This window comes from Megalobrama amblycephala, linkage group LG16, assembly GCF_018812025.1.
Source record: "Megalobrama amblycephala isolate DHTTF-2021 linkage group LG16, ASM1881202v1, whole genome shotgun sequence".
In the NCBI taxonomy this organism is placed as follows: domain Eukaryota; kingdom Metazoa; phylum Chordata; class Actinopteri; order Cypriniformes; family Xenocyprididae; genus Megalobrama; species Megalobrama amblycephala.
The window spans coordinates 36,667,204-36,685,627 of NC_063059.1; the positions used below are offsets into that span (position 1 = coordinate 36,667,204).

At 35.1% G+C, this 18,424-nt stretch overlaps 2 protein-coding genes across 3 annotated transcripts; both read right to left on the reverse strand.

Moving 5' to 3' along the window:
- Nucleotides 1-264: 264 nt before the first annotated feature.
- On the reverse strand, nt 265-1,029 carry LOC125249639 (thyroid hormone responsive). The gene has a single exon (XM_048161965.1). It carries the CDS (start codon nt 935-937, stop codon nt 521-523), a length of 417 nt encoding a protein of 138 aa, XP_048017922.1. The 5' UTR covers nt 938-1,029; the 3' UTR covers nt 265-520.
- Nucleotides 1,030-7,828: 6,799 nt separating this feature from the next.
- On the reverse strand, nt 7,829-18,350 carry guca1c (guanylate cyclase activator 1C). Of its 2 annotated transcripts, XM_048160309.1 has the most exons (5): nt 18,114-18,350; nt 13,102-13,317; nt 10,504-10,653; nt 9,603-9,690; nt 7,829-9,019 (listed from the first exon to the last, which is right to left on the reverse strand). In XM_048160309.1, exons 2-5 carry the CDS (start codon nt 13,294-13,296, stop codon nt 8,889-8,891), a joined length of 564 nt encoding a protein of 187 aa, XP_048016266.1. In that variant the 5' UTR covers nt 13,297-13,317; nt 18,114-18,350; the 3' UTR covers nt 7,829-8,888. The 2 variants fall into 2 exon arrangements, with proteins under 2 accessions (XP_048016266.1, XP_048016265.1); XM_048160308.1 differs by lacking the exon at nt 18,114-18,350 and having other exon boundaries at nt 13,102-14,427.
- Nucleotides 18,351-18,424: the final 74 nt, after the last annotated feature.

The following is an 18,424-nucleotide window of genomic DNA, read 5'->3' on the forward strand; positions in this document are numbered from 1 at the left end:
AATTTTGCAATATTGACATGAATTGTCTTTTATTGGCTTATATTTGTTGCATCTCTGTGATAATTTCACATGCACATGTACTGGTTATAATGGCTGACATGACACATCAAGTCATATATGACATACAAATGATGTACAATTATGTCTTCTGAAGCTCTTTAATAAGTGTTTCCATTATCTTGATTACAAAATTGTGTTTATTAAAAATGAATAACTTATTATTCTGCAACCTCTCATATTAAGGGAAACAGTTATTTTTTTAGAAGAATAGTTCACTAATAATAATTACTAAACTAATATTACAAGCCAAATGCAATGGATGAAAAAACAACAGAACAGTTAGGAGACATTTAAATTATTTAAATATTAAAGAAGAAATTCTTTTAAATAAAATTCTAAAACAAAAATTATTTTTCAGATTTTTTATTGCATGTCACACAGATAGTGACAAGGATGTAAACAGCTTTCCAGGTAATTGCTTCCACCTCGAGATGGATTCTTCTTCAAGATGTGCTGGATCCTAATGGCTGACCCCAATGATGTCCAAGTATTTCTCAGTCAAGTTCTGGGACTTCTTTGCGAGCGTAGCCATGACTGTGAACAGGCCTCCCAGATGGAAGTGGAAAAGCGCCTCAGGTTGGGCCTCCAGCAGGGGCTCCAGGCCTTTGTGCAGGGCGGCTTGATTCTTGGCCTTGGCGTCGTCATGGGGGATGAGGCCGCTCTCCACCGTGTTCTTGATTGCTTTCAGCATAAGGTAGTACTCGTACAGGTCCATGTTGTTGTCGGCGGCCTCGCAGTCTGCAGCCTCGTCATACGGCACATCCCTCAGGAGACTGGGAAGCAGGACGGTCTGCTCCATATCACGCACCACTGAGCTGTAGCGCCTCAGGGCCAGCTGAAGGGAGCTTCGGCTGAGCTTAGCGTCGGCAGACTGCATGGTTTCTCCGGTGGGTTTCAGGCTGAGGGCGTCTCTTGGTAAGATGGTAAGGTTGCCGGGGCCTGGATGCAGTGCAAGATCTGGAGAAACGTGCTCTTTTTATAGTGTGTCTAGGGGACAGTTATGCAACACAGTGGCCTGATCTGGCTACAGCTAAAGCATCCCCTTGAGCTAACACACCCCTCCCTAAAGTTTATTTCTTCACAGCATGATATTCTGGCTGCCATGCTGAGACTGAGCAGTTTACAGAAGGACACTGACCCCAAAATGGTGGTGTACATCAGAACCTCCCTTGGGTAAAAGAAGTGCGATAACTGTATTGAATGTGCACATGTGGTGTACTTCAATCTTGTAAGTATATTTTGTAATAAACTGTACTTGCAGAAAATATATATATTTTTATATAAAAAGCCACTTAAAGAGAGTACACTTTCAAGTTTCTTAACAGACTCAAGTACAATTTTAAAGTGTACTTAAAATCGTCAAATTAAAAGTATTACTGTAAAGTACATTTTAAAACATTGTTTTAATAAACACGTGTAGTGCTTTACAAAAGCACACTTATTTTATTGTGTTGACTGTTGTACTAAACCACATGTAAAGTACTTGATTAAAATATTAACTGCAGTATGTTATTTGATATTTAAAGTAAATATATATTATATTATCAGTTGGGTAACATTACAAGTAAAGTGAGTTATGTTATCAGATTACCTTTTTAAAGTAACTAGTAAAGTAATGGATTACTTTTAAATTGTCAAAATATCTGAGCTACTTTTTCAAACTACTTTGTTTTGCCATTTGCAGTGCAGAGGTGTTGTGTGCGCTGTGTGAACATGATGGTTATTGTAGTTCTAGACTAATGTGAGCATCTCATTTGCACAAAAACAGATTCAGTATTCCTCAAAATGAATAAAAACAGTGAAATGCAAACTCGGAATATTAGAAAAATCTGTAATAAATACATTAAATAACACAAATATAGCCTACTTTATGTATTTAATCTCACTTTATTAACCAATGTCTTTGCTGCTGACCTTCAATGATCCAATTCAACCACAATTTAGCTTTAGATAAACATCATATTAATGATGTGACATTTGACACCGAAGCCTTAAAGCTTGTATCTTCAAAGCAGGTGTCAAATGTCATACGCTTTTTTGATAAAAATAAATCATAATATGAATAAATATTTACATGTGTAGTTTTGTGCATATTCAGTTTGTATTAATTCCCAGTTCATATACATCAACTATGATAATCATTGTTTATTTTGATAATGTATGCCCAAGTTTGCCTATTTTTCCCCCAAAACAATTTATTCACACTCATTTATTCAAATTGTTCTAAGTAAAATGACACGTGAAAGCCAATTTTTTAATATAGACTAATTATTTTCATAGTTTTATACGCTTTTCATAGCACACATGAAAGAGTCCAAAATGGCTGGGTCGTCTGGGACGCAAAGGCAGCTTTTTCCACCATTTGACCACAAGATGTCGTTAGTGTGCACCATTTTGAAAGGTTTCGAGTAATGAACCTTTCTACGATACAGTTGAGAAGAAAGCCTCGGTGCTTCGCAAAGCTTTATTTCGCCATCACTACATCATATTTGTGTTTCTTTTTTTTCTTCTTTATTTCTTCTGCAGTCCAGAATGGCGGCACAGCTGAAAGTTTTTTTTTGTTTGTTTGTTTTTAGCTGCGCCCTCTACTGTACAGACTTGATTTTGCATTTCCTTCCGACTCAGACTTTTGTTTTACTTTTGGTGTGAAAGGACCATTTTGCCAAAAATACAACTTTTTTCATTATTAAAAAAAAAAACAAGCAATTCCAGCCCAGGTGAGTAACGTCATGCATTAAAGTAACTATGCAATTAGTTACTTTTTAGGGAGTAATGCAATATTGTAATGTAACTTTTAAAAAGAACTTTCCCCAACACTGACTATTAATATATTGGTATCACTTTACCATAAGTTTCCATTTGTAAACATTGGTTAACATGAACCAATAATGAAAAATACTTATAATGCATTTATTAATCATATATTTTAATTTCAACATATACTAATAAATTATTAAAATCAAAAGATGCATCTATTAATATTATTTAAAGCTGCAGTCTGTAACTTTTTTTGGTTCAAAATTATTCAAAATCAATTTTTGAGCAAGAACATAACCAGCCAGTGTTCAAAAGTATCTCCTTACCTTAGCCTGATTCAAAACGGTAAACTTGTAATAATGTTTTCTAATTCGGGTGGTAATGGTGGGTTTCCGTGGGAAATTCAAGCATGCAGCCATTCATCTTTGTGTCATTACGTTACGTCTGTTTACATAAAGAACGAGTCCCAGCTAGTAGACTATGGCATGGAATGCTGCTGTAGCGGATCATTTATAGCCTTTTCTCACAGTAGCTGGAATAATTAAACTTATTTTGATGGTGGATTATAATCCAGGTCCTCAGATGACAGTCATCAGTGACAAATGGAGATTCACCCGTGGTCAAAAGCAAAAGACGTCAGACTGCAGAGTGGCTACAGAAATTGAAATGTAGAATCGAAAAGAATCGAAATTGAAAAGTTGAAGATGTAGAATCTGTAATTAAGAAGTATAGTATCCACACCGATGTGGTGACTGACAGCAAACATTAGATTCATCCGCGCTGAGGAGCCATGCCGATGCACAACACACGTAAAGATGATAATTCTGCAAATAACTGCAATTGCAGGTATCAAACAGAGATGGCGACAAAGAGGCAAAATGTTAATGTTAGTTAATGTATCAACAAATGTTAACTATTGGGGCCTTAACTTATTGTAAAGTGTTACCAATATATTATACTATGTATGAGCTCGTAATAAAACAAAAATCAACATTGGCTTTTGGCTTTTCAGAGATGGTGTGAACTGAGGGATTTGAAATGTAAAATGACATGGAGATGATGGTGTTTTTATTCACTCAACAGGTGAGTAAGATATTTTATTGAACAGATGAACTGCCATATGTAGCTCTCTAATATAGTTTATTGTAAAGCATTATCTATTGTGAAGGGTCACTTCATTATGGTTGTTGAGGTGCTAGAATTTATTTTCAAGGAAGTACCGTGTCTATTAATGGGTAAAGCGACAGTAACCTCTTCAGCTAGTCAGCTTGAGATTCTTTCCATCTAAACTGGTTGTATCTCTTAAGCCTAGTAGTGAATGTTTTATGAGCATTAGGATAACTATATTCATCCGCACCATGCAGAGCCGAAGCACAACCAAAACAATGTTCTTCTGCAAAATTCATGCAGTTTCAGTTTAAAGTTACATAGTGTACCTTTAAAATATATATATTATACAAGTATGCTTAAGTGTACTTTTTCACAAGGGATTTATTTCCTCAAATCAGGTAAGATCACAATAAGTGACGACACTGTATCATCTGATAACTAAATTGGTTAAGGACACCAATTCTGCTTTAAAAGAGTGTGTTATATTTGAAAATGTATGGTCTGAGAAATTTTACAGCATTGAAAGGCTATAAATGGAAAGATAAATATAATCAGAGTATATTTCTGATCAGTTAAAGTGCAATGACATTCAAGGTCTGATCTGTTTGGATTGGCTCTGATCTGTGATTGTGCATGCATCTTACTGCTGCTATCAATGCAACCAGACTGTACAACATCATTCATGTTTGCAAAGGACAGTCAGACTGTTTACACAATGTCTGTGATGAAATAAAATTTCAGACTTCATCATTTTTAGGAACATAAAATGGGGTTATGAAATCTATTTGAACAGACATTTGGCATTGCGAGTCAAAGTTCATTTCTAAGAGTTAACTTCACTTTAACTTCAGCACATATCATTCCATATCATTCCAAAACCCAATATAATATTTAAAATTCTGTATAATATATTTAAGATTGCGCTGTGACATACCTCAGACACATATAAGGGCCTTTAAAGTGAAAATGATTGGGAAAGTTAGTGTGCAGTGCTGTGAAGAGTTTTAGATGAAACATGAGACATGAAGGTAAGCATCTCTTATGAGCAGAATATATTTAGGTCCTATGTGTCATTTCCAACCTTCAAATTACACAAAAAAAAGTGAAAATATTATCTAATTTTGTATATTTACAAAATACACAATCACCATAATTTCTATCACAAAATGCTGTTATACATAATGCATAATGTGTGATGTGGTGGAATATCCAGCAGGTGCAAACACGCATATCCGATTCATATCAGATTTATTTCTGAATGAGGCCTGAAACTGATCTGAGTGTTTTTTTCTGCTTACTCATTCATGGGTCATATCTGGTCTGTGCCACATGGAAGGAAAAAATCTGATCAAACTCATCTGTCTGTAGCTTTCTGGTAATCCTGAAGATTTTGACTAGGTTGTTTAGATGTATTTGATTAAGATTGGAGCTAAACTTTTCAGGAAAGTGGATCTGCACCCCTGCAGTAGGATAATGCATAGTGAACACAAGACGTTATTTGTTGTGGAGTTCTTGTAGCTCAAACAGTAAAGTAAGGAACTAGCGAGGCCAAGGTCATGTGTTCAATTCTAAGGCATGATCTGATAAAGCATAGCTTTAACACAATGTAAATAACGTACCGTTTTCTCCTAAAGCAGGGGTGTAAAACTCAGTTCCTGGAGAGACACAGTCCTGCAGAGTTTAGTTCCATCAACACACATACCTGTAGTATTCAAATAATCCTAAAGGACTTGATTAGCTGGATCAGGTGCGTTTAAGTTAATTAGGATTAAAGCTACACTCTGCACGCTATGGCCTTCCAGGAACTAAAGCTGTGTCTGAAAGCTTATGGGACTGTTTACACGTCACCATTTTCAACCAAAAATTTAAAACTTTTTTTATGCGTTTTGCCCATTCATTTACACAACAACTGCGTTTTGGTAGCCTGAAAACACAAACTTTTGAAAACAGGTTTCAAAGTGGAAGTTTTTGAAAATGATACCGTTGTCATCTCCTTGTAAACTGACAAACGCGAATCTGTGAAAACGATGCACATGCGTATTACATGTTTAATCCACTTTACTTTTAAACGTGGAAATAAGTTTTTTTTTTTTTTTTTTTTTGTGAATGTGCGAGACTTCGATATAACAAGAAGAATATCAAAGTGCAGGAAACTAAAAATTAGGTGCGAGGCGAGTGTTCTGTTAAAGAAAGCATATGTGCACAGGCGTGTAGTCATTGTTTACAACGCGACATTGCCAACTAATTGTCTGGCATGCCTAATACAGCGTTTTTGTTGTTTGCGCGGATTCGTGTGAACAAGGATAGTTTTGATAGCGTTGTCATCTGTACAAACTACAAAGAAAAAACGTATTCATTTTTAGTACATCGTTTTAGGCAGCTGACTTGTTGCCTCGCTCCCATATCAGGCAATAAGTTCGCAGGCAGCGTTTGCACACAAAGATAGCCTACCTCACGAAACTTATTTCATACAAACTTCTAAGGCAGCATAACAGATTAATGATCAACAACAAAATAGAGAGGGCGGTGATAACTAAGCAAATATTTAAAGGTGCCCTCGAATGAAAAATTTATGAATTTATCTTGGCATAGTCAAATAACAAGAGTTCAGTACATGGAAATGACATAAAGTGAGTCTCAAACTCCATTGTTTCCTCCTTCTTATATAAATCTCATTTGTTTAAAAGACCTCCGAAGAACAGGCGAATCTCAACATAACACCGACTGTTACATAACAGTCGGGGTGTACGCCCCCAATATTTGCATATGCCAGCCCATGTTCCCAACATTATGAAAGGCATTAGACAAGGGCAGCCAGTATTAACGTCTGGATCTGCACAGGTGAATCAACAGACTAGGTAAGCAAGCAAGAACAATAGCGAAAAATGGCAGATGGAGCAATAATAACTGACATGATCCATGATTACACGATATTTTTAGTGATATTTGTAAATTGTCTTTCTAAATGTTTTGTTAGCATGATGCTAATGTACTGTTAAATGTGGTTAAAGTTACCATCATTTCTTACTGTATTCACGGAGACAAGAGCCGTCGCTATTTTCATTATTAAACACTTGCAGTCTGTATAATGCATAAACACAACTTCATTCTTTATAAATCTCTCCAACAGTGTAGCATTAGCCGTTAGCCACGGAGCACAGCCTCAGACTCATTCAGAATCAAATGTAAACAATATAACAGTATACAATACTCACATAATCCGACGCATGCATGACGAACACTTTGTAAAGATCCATTTGAGGGTTATATTAGCTGTGTAAACTTTGTTTATGCACTGTTCAAGGCAAGCACGAGCTCCGTGGGCGTGGAGCACGAGAATTAAAGGGCCAGTAGCCCTGAATCGGCTCATTTATAATGATGCCCCAAAATAGGCAGTTAAAAAAAAATCTATGGGGTATTTTGAGCTGAAACTTCACAGACACATTCAGGGGACACCTTAGACTTATATTACATCTTTTTAAAAAAAGTTCTAGGGCACCTTTAAATATGCTTAATTAATGCACAGGATTGCCACCCCCATGAAAAAAAGCAGTGCATGTCAATCTAATATGAATGAAAGTTCACCTTCAATTTATTCATATTATACTAATGTACAATATATACATATATCGATATTTTTCCCCTCACTTTTCCTTTCCCACTTTGTTGCTGGACTCGTGTGCTTTCCAAAGACTAGAATGGGAATAGATTTAGCCTCTTAGCTTTTGTTTACTTTAAAATAACCCCCAGTAGCCTAACTTATTTATAAGGTAGTGTAAATGTATACTTCATTATTTTTAAGCCATATTTTTTAATAATTCACCTTTAAAGGATTTTAAAGCATTTAAAGCAACAGTGACAGTGAAGATAGGAATCAGAAGTCCAAATGTGCATTAGACTGCATTTATTTGTAAGGCAATAGTTAGAATTGCAGAGTTGTCTATACAATTCAGCATAAAATCTCAAAAGTCAGAATTAAGATTACATACATCAATAGAAAAACTGTACAATTATTTATAATAGTGGCCCCTTCATACACAGTGTCCCCAAAACAGTATTTGGACACTTATAAGTCTTAAATCTTAAAACGTCTGAATATTTATTCCATTAGATGGAAAATATCAAACAAAGTGGTAAACTTCACTTTTCTTGATGCCCAAGTTGATGACACTCACTCACATTAGACAACCAGAAGGTATTTTTAATCTTCATTTTGAACAGTATATCTATTGTTTTATTGTTCAACTTAAAACCTTTAAAAATTTCTATTTGTGAAATGTTTTGCTTGAAAAGCGTGCTTGTGCTATCTTTAACATTACAGTATTAATGAACGTGAGAAACTTAAAGAACTCTGACTTACACCACCTGATTGCTGCAAATTAATTTCGAGGTGAACAGCTCCAAGTAGAGTGCCACAGGTTGCCATCTCTTAATTACGGTAATTATGACATGGCGTGAACGCAGCATAAAGTCTTTGTTTTTTTTTTTTTTTGGACCGAATGATTGGAAGACCATTTTTTGGTCCTGAAACTTGCACAGAAAATATATATGTAAATGTTTTAATATTTAGACCACTTATATTATTGATTGCTATTAGGATGTGAAGAGAGTTTCAAAGTGTTTATGAAAAACATTGTCTACTTTAACTTTAAACCATGAATTCATCTCCTCTTGCGTCATTTCTTCCTGTAAGAATGACATTTTTAGACTTGCAGAGGTGATGCAGTTAAAAGTAGAGGGGAAAGAGAGCTCCGATAACTAGATATCTGAGGCACAAAGACAGAGAGAAAGTGTTTGAAAGACACAATCACATGATGATGATCGCTCATGTCCACCTCTCTGAAATGCTGCTAGTAGGTTCCACCCTCTATCGGGTCTGTTTTACGCATTCCAGCCACAGAGTTGATCATCTTCAATTAAGAGGGGATCCTTTTATTGTCCAATGCATCATACATTGGCAGTCACTCCTTCTTTTTCTGCCCATTGACTATGATCTCCAGGACATGTGTGAGGTCCATCATCTTGGAGAGCATCTCCATGATATCAGGATGTTCTTTAGCCCCTGTGATGAACTCCTCCAGCGTTAACTCACCTGCAAAAGTACAGACATTCTATTTTAAGAGTGACTCCTTATATTATTATATATAAAACATAATAAATAAAAAATATATTATTGTATAAAGGGCCGTTCACACCAAGGACGATAACTATAATGAAATGATAAAGATAATTAATTATGATTGAGCATTAGTGATGAACACCTGCTGTTAACAAGCATAATCACTTCCAGCCACAGCCTTAGATGAGCCATGGCTGGAAGTGATTATGCTTGTTAACAGCAGGTGTTCATCACTAATGCTCAATCATAACTTAATCACTTAATTATCTCATTAACTTTAACTCTGCTTCAGTGTTACTTTAACACTATATAGAGAGGGACCATATGTAATCTGAGCAGAGTTGATTTAACTCTGGGGATTTTGCTGTGTAACATCAGTCGCTAGAGCATCTCTTGAGATCAGGGGAGTGAGGTTTACACTCACAGCCTACGTCTGTTACATATGGTTACTGATAAGAAAATATGGACTTGACTCCCGTTGCATGATCATACAGACAGTGTTTGAGACTAACATGCTGTGTGAACGGGACATTTCAAGTCTCACACCAGCTCTTACCTTCATTGTTAACATCAATCTTCTCATAGATCAGAGTCACAATATCATCTGGAGGGATGTCATAACTCCGGGTAATGTCTTGGATGGCCTGGCAAAGATGAATAAATACAGATTTAGTGTTTTGTAATTTACTAACATCACTGTCTTACTGGCCCTGTCTAATTTCCTTCACCTTTGAACCGACATCTGTCGTGTGGCTTCAGAAGTTTTTAATGAGTTCAGATTCTTCTATCACACAAACATTGTGTGTCCAAAAATCATTAACTTGGAGGCAGGGTTATTATCATTAACTAAAACCATTAATATTTTCATGACTTGGCTAAAAAATGACTTAAAAAAGGGCCTTATTGTATTCCTTATTGCATGTGATAAATGCACATGCTCTAACTTGACCAATTAGTCTTATTTAAACAACAAATAAAAACAAAACTAGAATCCAGATTAGGAATCACATTCACAAGTCTAGTCTCTACTGCAGTTGTCGATTTAAAGGTACACTCAGTCAGTTTTCGTTATTAAAAAGTTTTGAAGTTTGAAGAAATTAACTGTAAGTTTGGTGGATATTTTTAAACGGATGTAGATCCAGATGAGAGGAGTATTGCAGTCATAACAGAAGTCTGATAAATGTTTTATCCCATGAAGCAGGTCACCTCGTGGAGGCTTCCATGTTGAGGTCACATGATCAGTCAGCTTTATCTCCATTATCCCCCTGTTACTGGACACTTTTGCTTGTGGAATAAATGATGCATGGCTAACTGTGAATAATGCATTTCTACAATGGCATCGGTATCTGAAAACCATTTCTTTTATGACTGAGTGCACTCTTAAAACAGAACTCTAGTGTGAACTAGTGGTTGTACATCAAAGACATCACTGAGTACAAGAAAAATGGATACTTTACTTTAAATATGGTCTCCATTTCATCTCTGTCAATCTTGCCGTTTCCGTCCTGATCAAAGAGTTTGAAGTACCACTTCAGTTTCTGGTTTATCTCTCCTTTCAGTAGAAGACTCACAGCTGCGATGTATTCTACAAAATCTATATAGCCATCCTGAGGAGAAAAAAATATGAAAATTTGAAAAGAATTTTTTTTTGTGAATATTTAATCTATTTTATTATATGCTATAACATAATAAAAAGCCTTTCAGACAGAATGTGCTGTTATGTTGAAAAACCGAGATGAAGCACGACATAATGGAACTGCAGGGGGCTCAAGATGTGTCTTGAATATTTAAACTTTTATCTATTTAATAATTTTCATCATCAGCACAGTCTGCTGATGTCAGCGCACACCGTCCACATACACACTATGGCCCGATTTTTGACATCATTGCATGTGCAAGTGATTTGAGTGCTTAAAAACAAGCACCCATTAGATAGTGTGCAAACAAGGAGCATTTTCACATTTCCGGGGTTCTCAGAAGTGGAAATTGTAATAGTTGGGTAAACTTATAGCAGTGAATGGTAAACAACAGTAAATATAATATGTACTTTTCCCATTTTCTCCAATAGCAAAAGAAAAAACCTATGATAGCATTTCCATATCTTTTCAAAGGAGAAAAAAACTATTGAAAGATTGATTACAGCAGTCAGAAGAGAGACTGACGTGAAATTTGCCTTTACTCCCTCAGTCGTTGTATTAGAAACATTAGTCTGTGAAAAGGGTCCAAATGCCAAATGCTGCATTCACGCCATTTCGTAATTACTGTAATTTCGAGCTGACAGCTACTCAAAGCTGGTGACGCCCTTGGACTGGGAATTATGTGTTTCTATCAATGCCTAAATGAATCTCCAGTGGTCTGGTACAATAGTCACATGGTACAAGTAAGAGCTCTCAGAAAATTCCCAGTTTACAAGTTGTAATTACAAGCTCTATGAGGACGTGAAATCTCGAAGTTGAAATCTCGTAATTACGACAAGGCGTGAATGCACCTTTAGCTTACGCAGACTTACAGTAATTATGAGATTGTGTATGAGACCCAGCAGAATGTGGAAAATGAGTGGCTTTATTCTATGACTACATGTACATTAATGATTAATCCAAATATATTTGAAGTTTTCAAAACTGATTTAAAAGTCCAGTGTCTAATATTGACAGAATCTATTGACAGAAATCCAATATAATGTACATAACTGTGTTTTCAGTGGTGTATTAAGACCTTACATTATGAACCATTATGTTTTTATTATCTTAGAGCCATTTCTATCTACATACACCGCGGGTACCCTTACATCGAAGTCGCCATTTTGCGCCGCCATGTTTCTACAGTAGCCCTAAATGGACAAACTGCTCTACAGAGTGCGTTAGCTTGACTAGCCACTCTCTGCTGTTTCAGACGACATCTTAACCCTGTGTCGGCAATTGTAGCTTCTCTATGTGCTTCGAAAGGGAGGGGTGAGCGGTGGACTGAGCCATTGGTTGCAATTCGCAACCTCACCGCTAGATACCGCTAAATTTTACACACTTCACCTTTAAAATGATCATGCCATAAATTAGCTTTATTTATTTATGTTATACGTGATTTCAGTAAATGAGGCTCCGTTACATCAGAACTGTCGAAATTTCAATTGTTCACCACTGGGGGGCGAACTCTGTGAATCAGCATGATTCATGGGTAGAAACATTTGACGATTCTTGTGACGTAACAAAGCTTCATTTACTGAAATCATGTAACAGAATATAAATAAATAAAGTTCTTTTATTTTCATGGCTTGATCAATTATTAGCAAAATATTTCACCACTCATTGGTTCATCCAGGTCGCATTCAAATTCACCGTTTCACATATGTTCAAATACGCAATTGACATATTTCGGTAATTGCGAGTAAATTTTCTGTCAGGAATGTAAGATGTGCAAAGTAACATTTATCTTTAACAACATTATGAAAGTGAATGCTGATGCAACTGTTCTGTAGATATATATGCATCACATGACTAAACATATCGTTTTTGAATACCTCCATTTTCACAGTCCACTCTACAATGCAAAAACAGCATTTTCAAATTTATCCACATGGGATCCACAGTTTTCACTGGATACAAATTGAATCTCATTGTGGACAGAAGGCCAAAAACATAAAGAAAAAGACGTGTTTTCAAACTGATCTGGATTAATGCGGACGTAGAGCACCTCAGACAGATTAACTGGATTGTAAAGGGATTCCTGTGGACTGTAGTCCAGTAATAGGCTTATGTTCATTCATGTACAAATGACCTTCGATGATTTAATGATTTATCATCTTCCACAATATTGTAATGTCGTTTTGTATAAATTTAGGGCTTTTCTCAGCAAATACTGATATGTGCAATCAATAGTGATTTGGTTAATAAATCAGATAATTAATTTTATTAACACTATAATACATTTTTTTTTTTAAATCATTCACAGTACTGAAGAGATTTTAGAGTCCTCTAAGACCAACTCAAAGGCCGATATGCATTTTATACCTAAATGTTCCATTCACACATTGATATTTGGAAAAAAAAGCTTTCTCTCACCCCATCCATGTCAAAAGTGAAGAAGACCTGATCCACATAGCTGCTGGCTTCCTCAGTCATCCCCTGCATCTGTAACATGGCCTTGAGTTCGAAGAGCGTGATGAGACCTGAAGGTGATTCCCTCATGAATTTGTTGTACCAGTGGTGCATGTCCTCAGCCAAGACTTCATCCAGGCTGGATGCGTGGGCACCCATAACTCCTCAGAGGACCTCTTTCTGAAGGAAATGTGGAAATGGTGTGTCAAATCCAGAAGTCCAGCAGTAGCAGCAGTTTCAGTATGAGATGTGAGGAGAGTTGCTGCTGCAAGTTGGGATTGACTGTTGATGACGGCAGAAGTCCTAAAGCCCTACAGACTAGGCAACTAAAAGGAGAGATAACCCTTTAATTGGATAAGTGTTGAACACTTCCAAGAACTAAAGGACATCTACGGCTGACGAAGAGAGAACTCGGAAAGTCTAGTGACGGACTTACCCCTCCCTCTCGGTAGGATAGGTCATGATTTGTCGTGATCCTAAACTTCCTGACCTGGTCTGAGAAGGCTTATCGTAGAATGATCAATCATTTTCCATAGAGAGGTCTGCCAATAGGCTTTAATATTCCTGGCTTCTCTGAGCAAACCCCGCCCAGTGTGACTTGTTTCTCAAGCCGATGTAATTGACCAGAGGATTTCTAAGGAAGGTGAGTCCTCATATGGGGAAACCCTTTAGAGAAGGCTATATTTGAGTTCACCGAAGTGTGGAACATAACTAGGGCGGAGGATATTTTAAGAAGCGAAGATTCGAACTGTACCAAGGAGCTCTGCTAAATGCACTTAAATAATTAATTTTTTGACTCTATATAAAACTTTGTTTAAATAAGGCAAGTATTACTATTATTATTGTTCATATTTTGAGTTTGGAGTTTCTTTGAACTCATCCTGCATTTGTGCTATGTATATGAATTATACTTTGTTGGTTAGAGGTGTGGTATTGCTGTTCTAAATGAAGACTTCTAGTTTCTGATTGTTTCACTAACTAGTGACCATTCTCCTTAGAAAACATTTAGAACACCAGAGTAACATTCTAAAAATAACACCTTAGCAACTGCATATAAACAACCTAGCAACCACCCAAAACACTCTAGCATTGTGACAGGAAGTTTAGCACGAGCAAACACATTATGAACATTACATTATAATAGTACTTGTTTTGTAAATCAAAATTATTATTGTAAAAAAAGTCAATCACTCCAAAAAAAAAAGTTTTTACTCAAAAAGTAAATTTCACAATTCGAAGTAGAAAGACTTAAATAGCATTTTTGTGTAAGATGTATTACACTAAAAAATGCTGAGTTAAAAACAACCCAATTGGGTTGTTTAACCCATTGGTTGGGTTAAATGTTTGCCCAACCTGCTGGGTTGTTTTATTTAACCCAACTATTGTTTAAAAATGACTGTATTGCTTGCTTAAAATGAACCCAAAGGATGTTGGAAATGAACATTTATTAATAAATTTAATTAATAATAATTAAACAGTAAACATGTATTAAATTTCTTATTAATAAATGTTCACTTTTTGATTATTATTGTTGCCTCTAGTAATTATATGTATGAATTTTAATCAATGTTGGGTTCATTTTTTTCATTTTCATAATCTTAGAAACAACTTAGAATTTTTTTTTTTACAGTGCACTTGAAACGACAGTTTTGAACATTCTTCCAGTAATAATCTTTGAATGAAGAAATAAATAAGCTGTACGTTTTATAGTCAGGAACCTTTCTACACTCTAAAATGTTGGGTTCAATATGGACAAACCCAATTAAATATTGGGTTATTTTGACCCATTGGTTGGGTTAAATGTGCTGGGCAGTTTTATTTTTAGTTTTATTTAACCCAACTATTGTTTAAAAATTACTATATGGCTGGCTTAAAATGAACCCAGGTTGGAAATTAAAAATCAGACACATAATTACTAGAGAGGCAATAATAATAATCAAAAGGTGAACATTTATTAATAAGCAATTTAATAAATGTTTTATTATTTAAGTATTATTTAATAAACTTATTAATGCATATATATTTATTCAACATATAAATAAATGTTAATTTCCAACCTATTTTGGGTTTATTTTAAGCAAGATTGGGGCAAACATTTAACCCAACTGCTAGGTTTGTTCATATTTAACCTAACTTGGTTTATTTTTAACCCAGAATTTTTTTAGAGTGTACCACATCTCAACTTATACCACAACACTTTATTGTGATAAATATAATTGTGTGGTTAAAATCACATTTTAAATGTTTTCGGAACAAATCAGCTGACTTGATTTTCTTGCTAATTGCTTTTAATAGTCATGGCTAATTTGACATATTTACAATTACAGCTTAATTAGAAATGACAGACAATAAAAATATCATTAAGTTCACATTAAGTGATATTTACATTTTTGTTGTTTTCTTCACACATCATGTTGTTTCATATTTCATCCCATGCTCTTCACTGACATTGTATGTTTGATAAACAAAGTACAAACTCTTGAAAACAAAATTGGAAATGTGGTGGAAATTACACCACAACTGGCTAATCTTTAAAAAAAAAAAATCAAAGAATAAATACTGATTTTTTAAAATGCTGTATGTCACTTATTGTTTAGATTTTCATAGCTATTAAAATAGTTCATGCTTTTTAATATTTAAGTGCCATTTATAACCCTCTTCAGCCACAAGCACACAGTATGTTTATCCAACACGGCTGACCCATGTGTGACCCTGATCTCTGATCCTCATGAGCTTTCACTGCATGTGCATGATCCACCCAGGAACACAAAGTGTCACCACACTGAGATCAGAAGCAGAGGATAAATCAATCAGACTATCAAAGATCAGTGTTCCCGTTATAGTAAATCTGGCTTCAGACGATTAACAATTTCCAAAACAGATTACATTCATTCTGTTGAGATTCTTGGGACTTCTTACATAATATCCCCTGCAACATATACTATAAAAGATAAATTAATAATATTATTAATTATTTTAGAATAATTTTAAAAGTTAAAGTGGTTTGAGTAAAATGAGTCTAATTTGAGTTTTTGATTTTAAATCTTTTTTTAATTATTTTAATTTTAGGCCATGCTAATGCAGTTAAACAGTTTTAACCTGATGAGGAAAACTGAGAAATCAACAGTAATAGTGTTTGAGTATTGCATGTGTTGGAAACGGGTAAACATACTTTGTGTTGAAAACATTTCTCCAATACAATTTCAATCATCTGCTCAGGATTTTCTATTAATAAAAACAGGATTAAATAAAGGTAAAGTTGATTAATTGGACAGATGGTGTGGCCAAAGCATGACACTCCTGCCAAATGTGATTTAAGCAGTACTATGCTGATTAATGAAGTAAATCTCTTTAGATTTCAAATGATCTTTTTGCTGTTTACTGTTCATTGTTCTATGCTCATGTTTTAGTTCTATTTTACTCAATTTATATTTGATTAATAATATTTAATTGTGTATTTATATATCCTCCACTGTCCGTTCTGTACATCATTTAGGCACAGATATAGTATGAATCAAGACATTCTACATCCAGCATGCTGGCACTGATCCACTGACATACTAACAACAACCACACAAATAATTTACTTTTTATAAAAGCACAGTCTCTTGGAACTGTATTCTGTTACTCCTCAAGCTTTACGCAGAGTACAGGTGTTGTACAAGCAAATCCAGTTAAACAAATACGTTTTGTTAAACTAACAAAATAACTACTAGATACTACTAGATAACATTAGTGCATGTTAGCATGCTTTGTAGTGTAACATAAGCAAAACAAGAAGTAGCCATCAGAAGATGATACACTGTGGTCAAATGTGATCAGCAACAATACTCAGATAGGCTGTGGTGTTTAAACAATGCTCAACTGCTACTAAGAGACCCAAAGTGAGTAACCAATGAACTAATAAACACATGATTTGGGCAGATCTTGCTAATAACAGAAGGGTTTGACATATGAGGAACCAATCAGAATGCTTTGCCATGTTGTATTCTTTTTGCTGGTGGGATTCTCTGGGATTGATATGAGGTCTGGTCAGCAGAATAGACACTAGAGAAACGTACTTCCATACTCGAGTGATAGTGTTTAGTGGAGCACTAAAGATCTTATTCCTGAGAGATAGTGCTCAAAAAGGGTCGAGTATGCTTAGTAGAGTATAAATCATAGGTGTCTGGGGCACCCAGTTTAACTTAAGTCAGGTACGTAGGGGAAAATCAATCACAGTATCCAAAGCCGAGGCATTTTGTTGTCAGCACACTTAGCAGAGATTTGCTGCTGTAGTGGACATTTCTCCATAAGAGAAACTCAGAAACAATCTGAAGCATGGTTGTCAATCCTGATGTTGTCAATTAAAGTGACATTTTTTTTCTAAAGTCAGTCATGTACTTGTCAGTGATGTAATGATTTTTCATGGCAGCACAGATGACAACTGATATAACTGGCCATAATAATATTCAGAAATATGCCTTAATTATTCCATTATATCATTTGTCATTTTGGTAATCTGATAATAGTCCTCTTCATCTGAATTTACTCTCTGAAAAATACAGGAAATAAATAAACAGCAAATAAAAGTTGGTTAAACTAAAATGTCTCTGACTTTCCTTAGTAGAATGAATTTGTTGCCATCACTTTTGTTCAATTTAATTTATATTTGCTCTATAAATGAATTAATTTCATTGAAAAAATGTTTTACTGACACCAAACTTTTTAACAGTATTGTACATCAAATTGGTTTTAATTATCTTGGGGCTTTTTTTTTTTTTTAATAATAATTTTATGGATTGTGAAAGTGAGAGAGGCAGATGGATTGAGAAATAATGCAGGCAGATTCAATTCTAACACTGAAATCTACTATAAAACTGATTCAGTTAATTTGCAGAAATTATACAATGAGCAGGAAAACTGTTTAATCCCATCTCTGCTGTCTTAACATTAGTTCACAAAAATTAACAGTGATTGTACAATTCAATACTCACCCTCATGTTGTTCCAAATCTGTAAGACTTTTGTTCATCTTCGAAACACAAATGAAGGTATTTTAATAAAATCTGAGAGATTTCTGGCTCTCCATTGACAGTCCACACAACTACTCTAAAGTCCACATTTTCTGAAGAGACGCAATTACTTTATATGATTAACAGAAAAAGTTATACAATAATATTAAGGTTGAAAATGTTAACTTGGATTGTTTCTGGATAATCATTTGAACTGAACTCTAAATATGGACTGTATCTATAAGACGTTTTGAGGACATTAAGTAGTTTTGGTGTGAGTAAAGACTTGCTTGA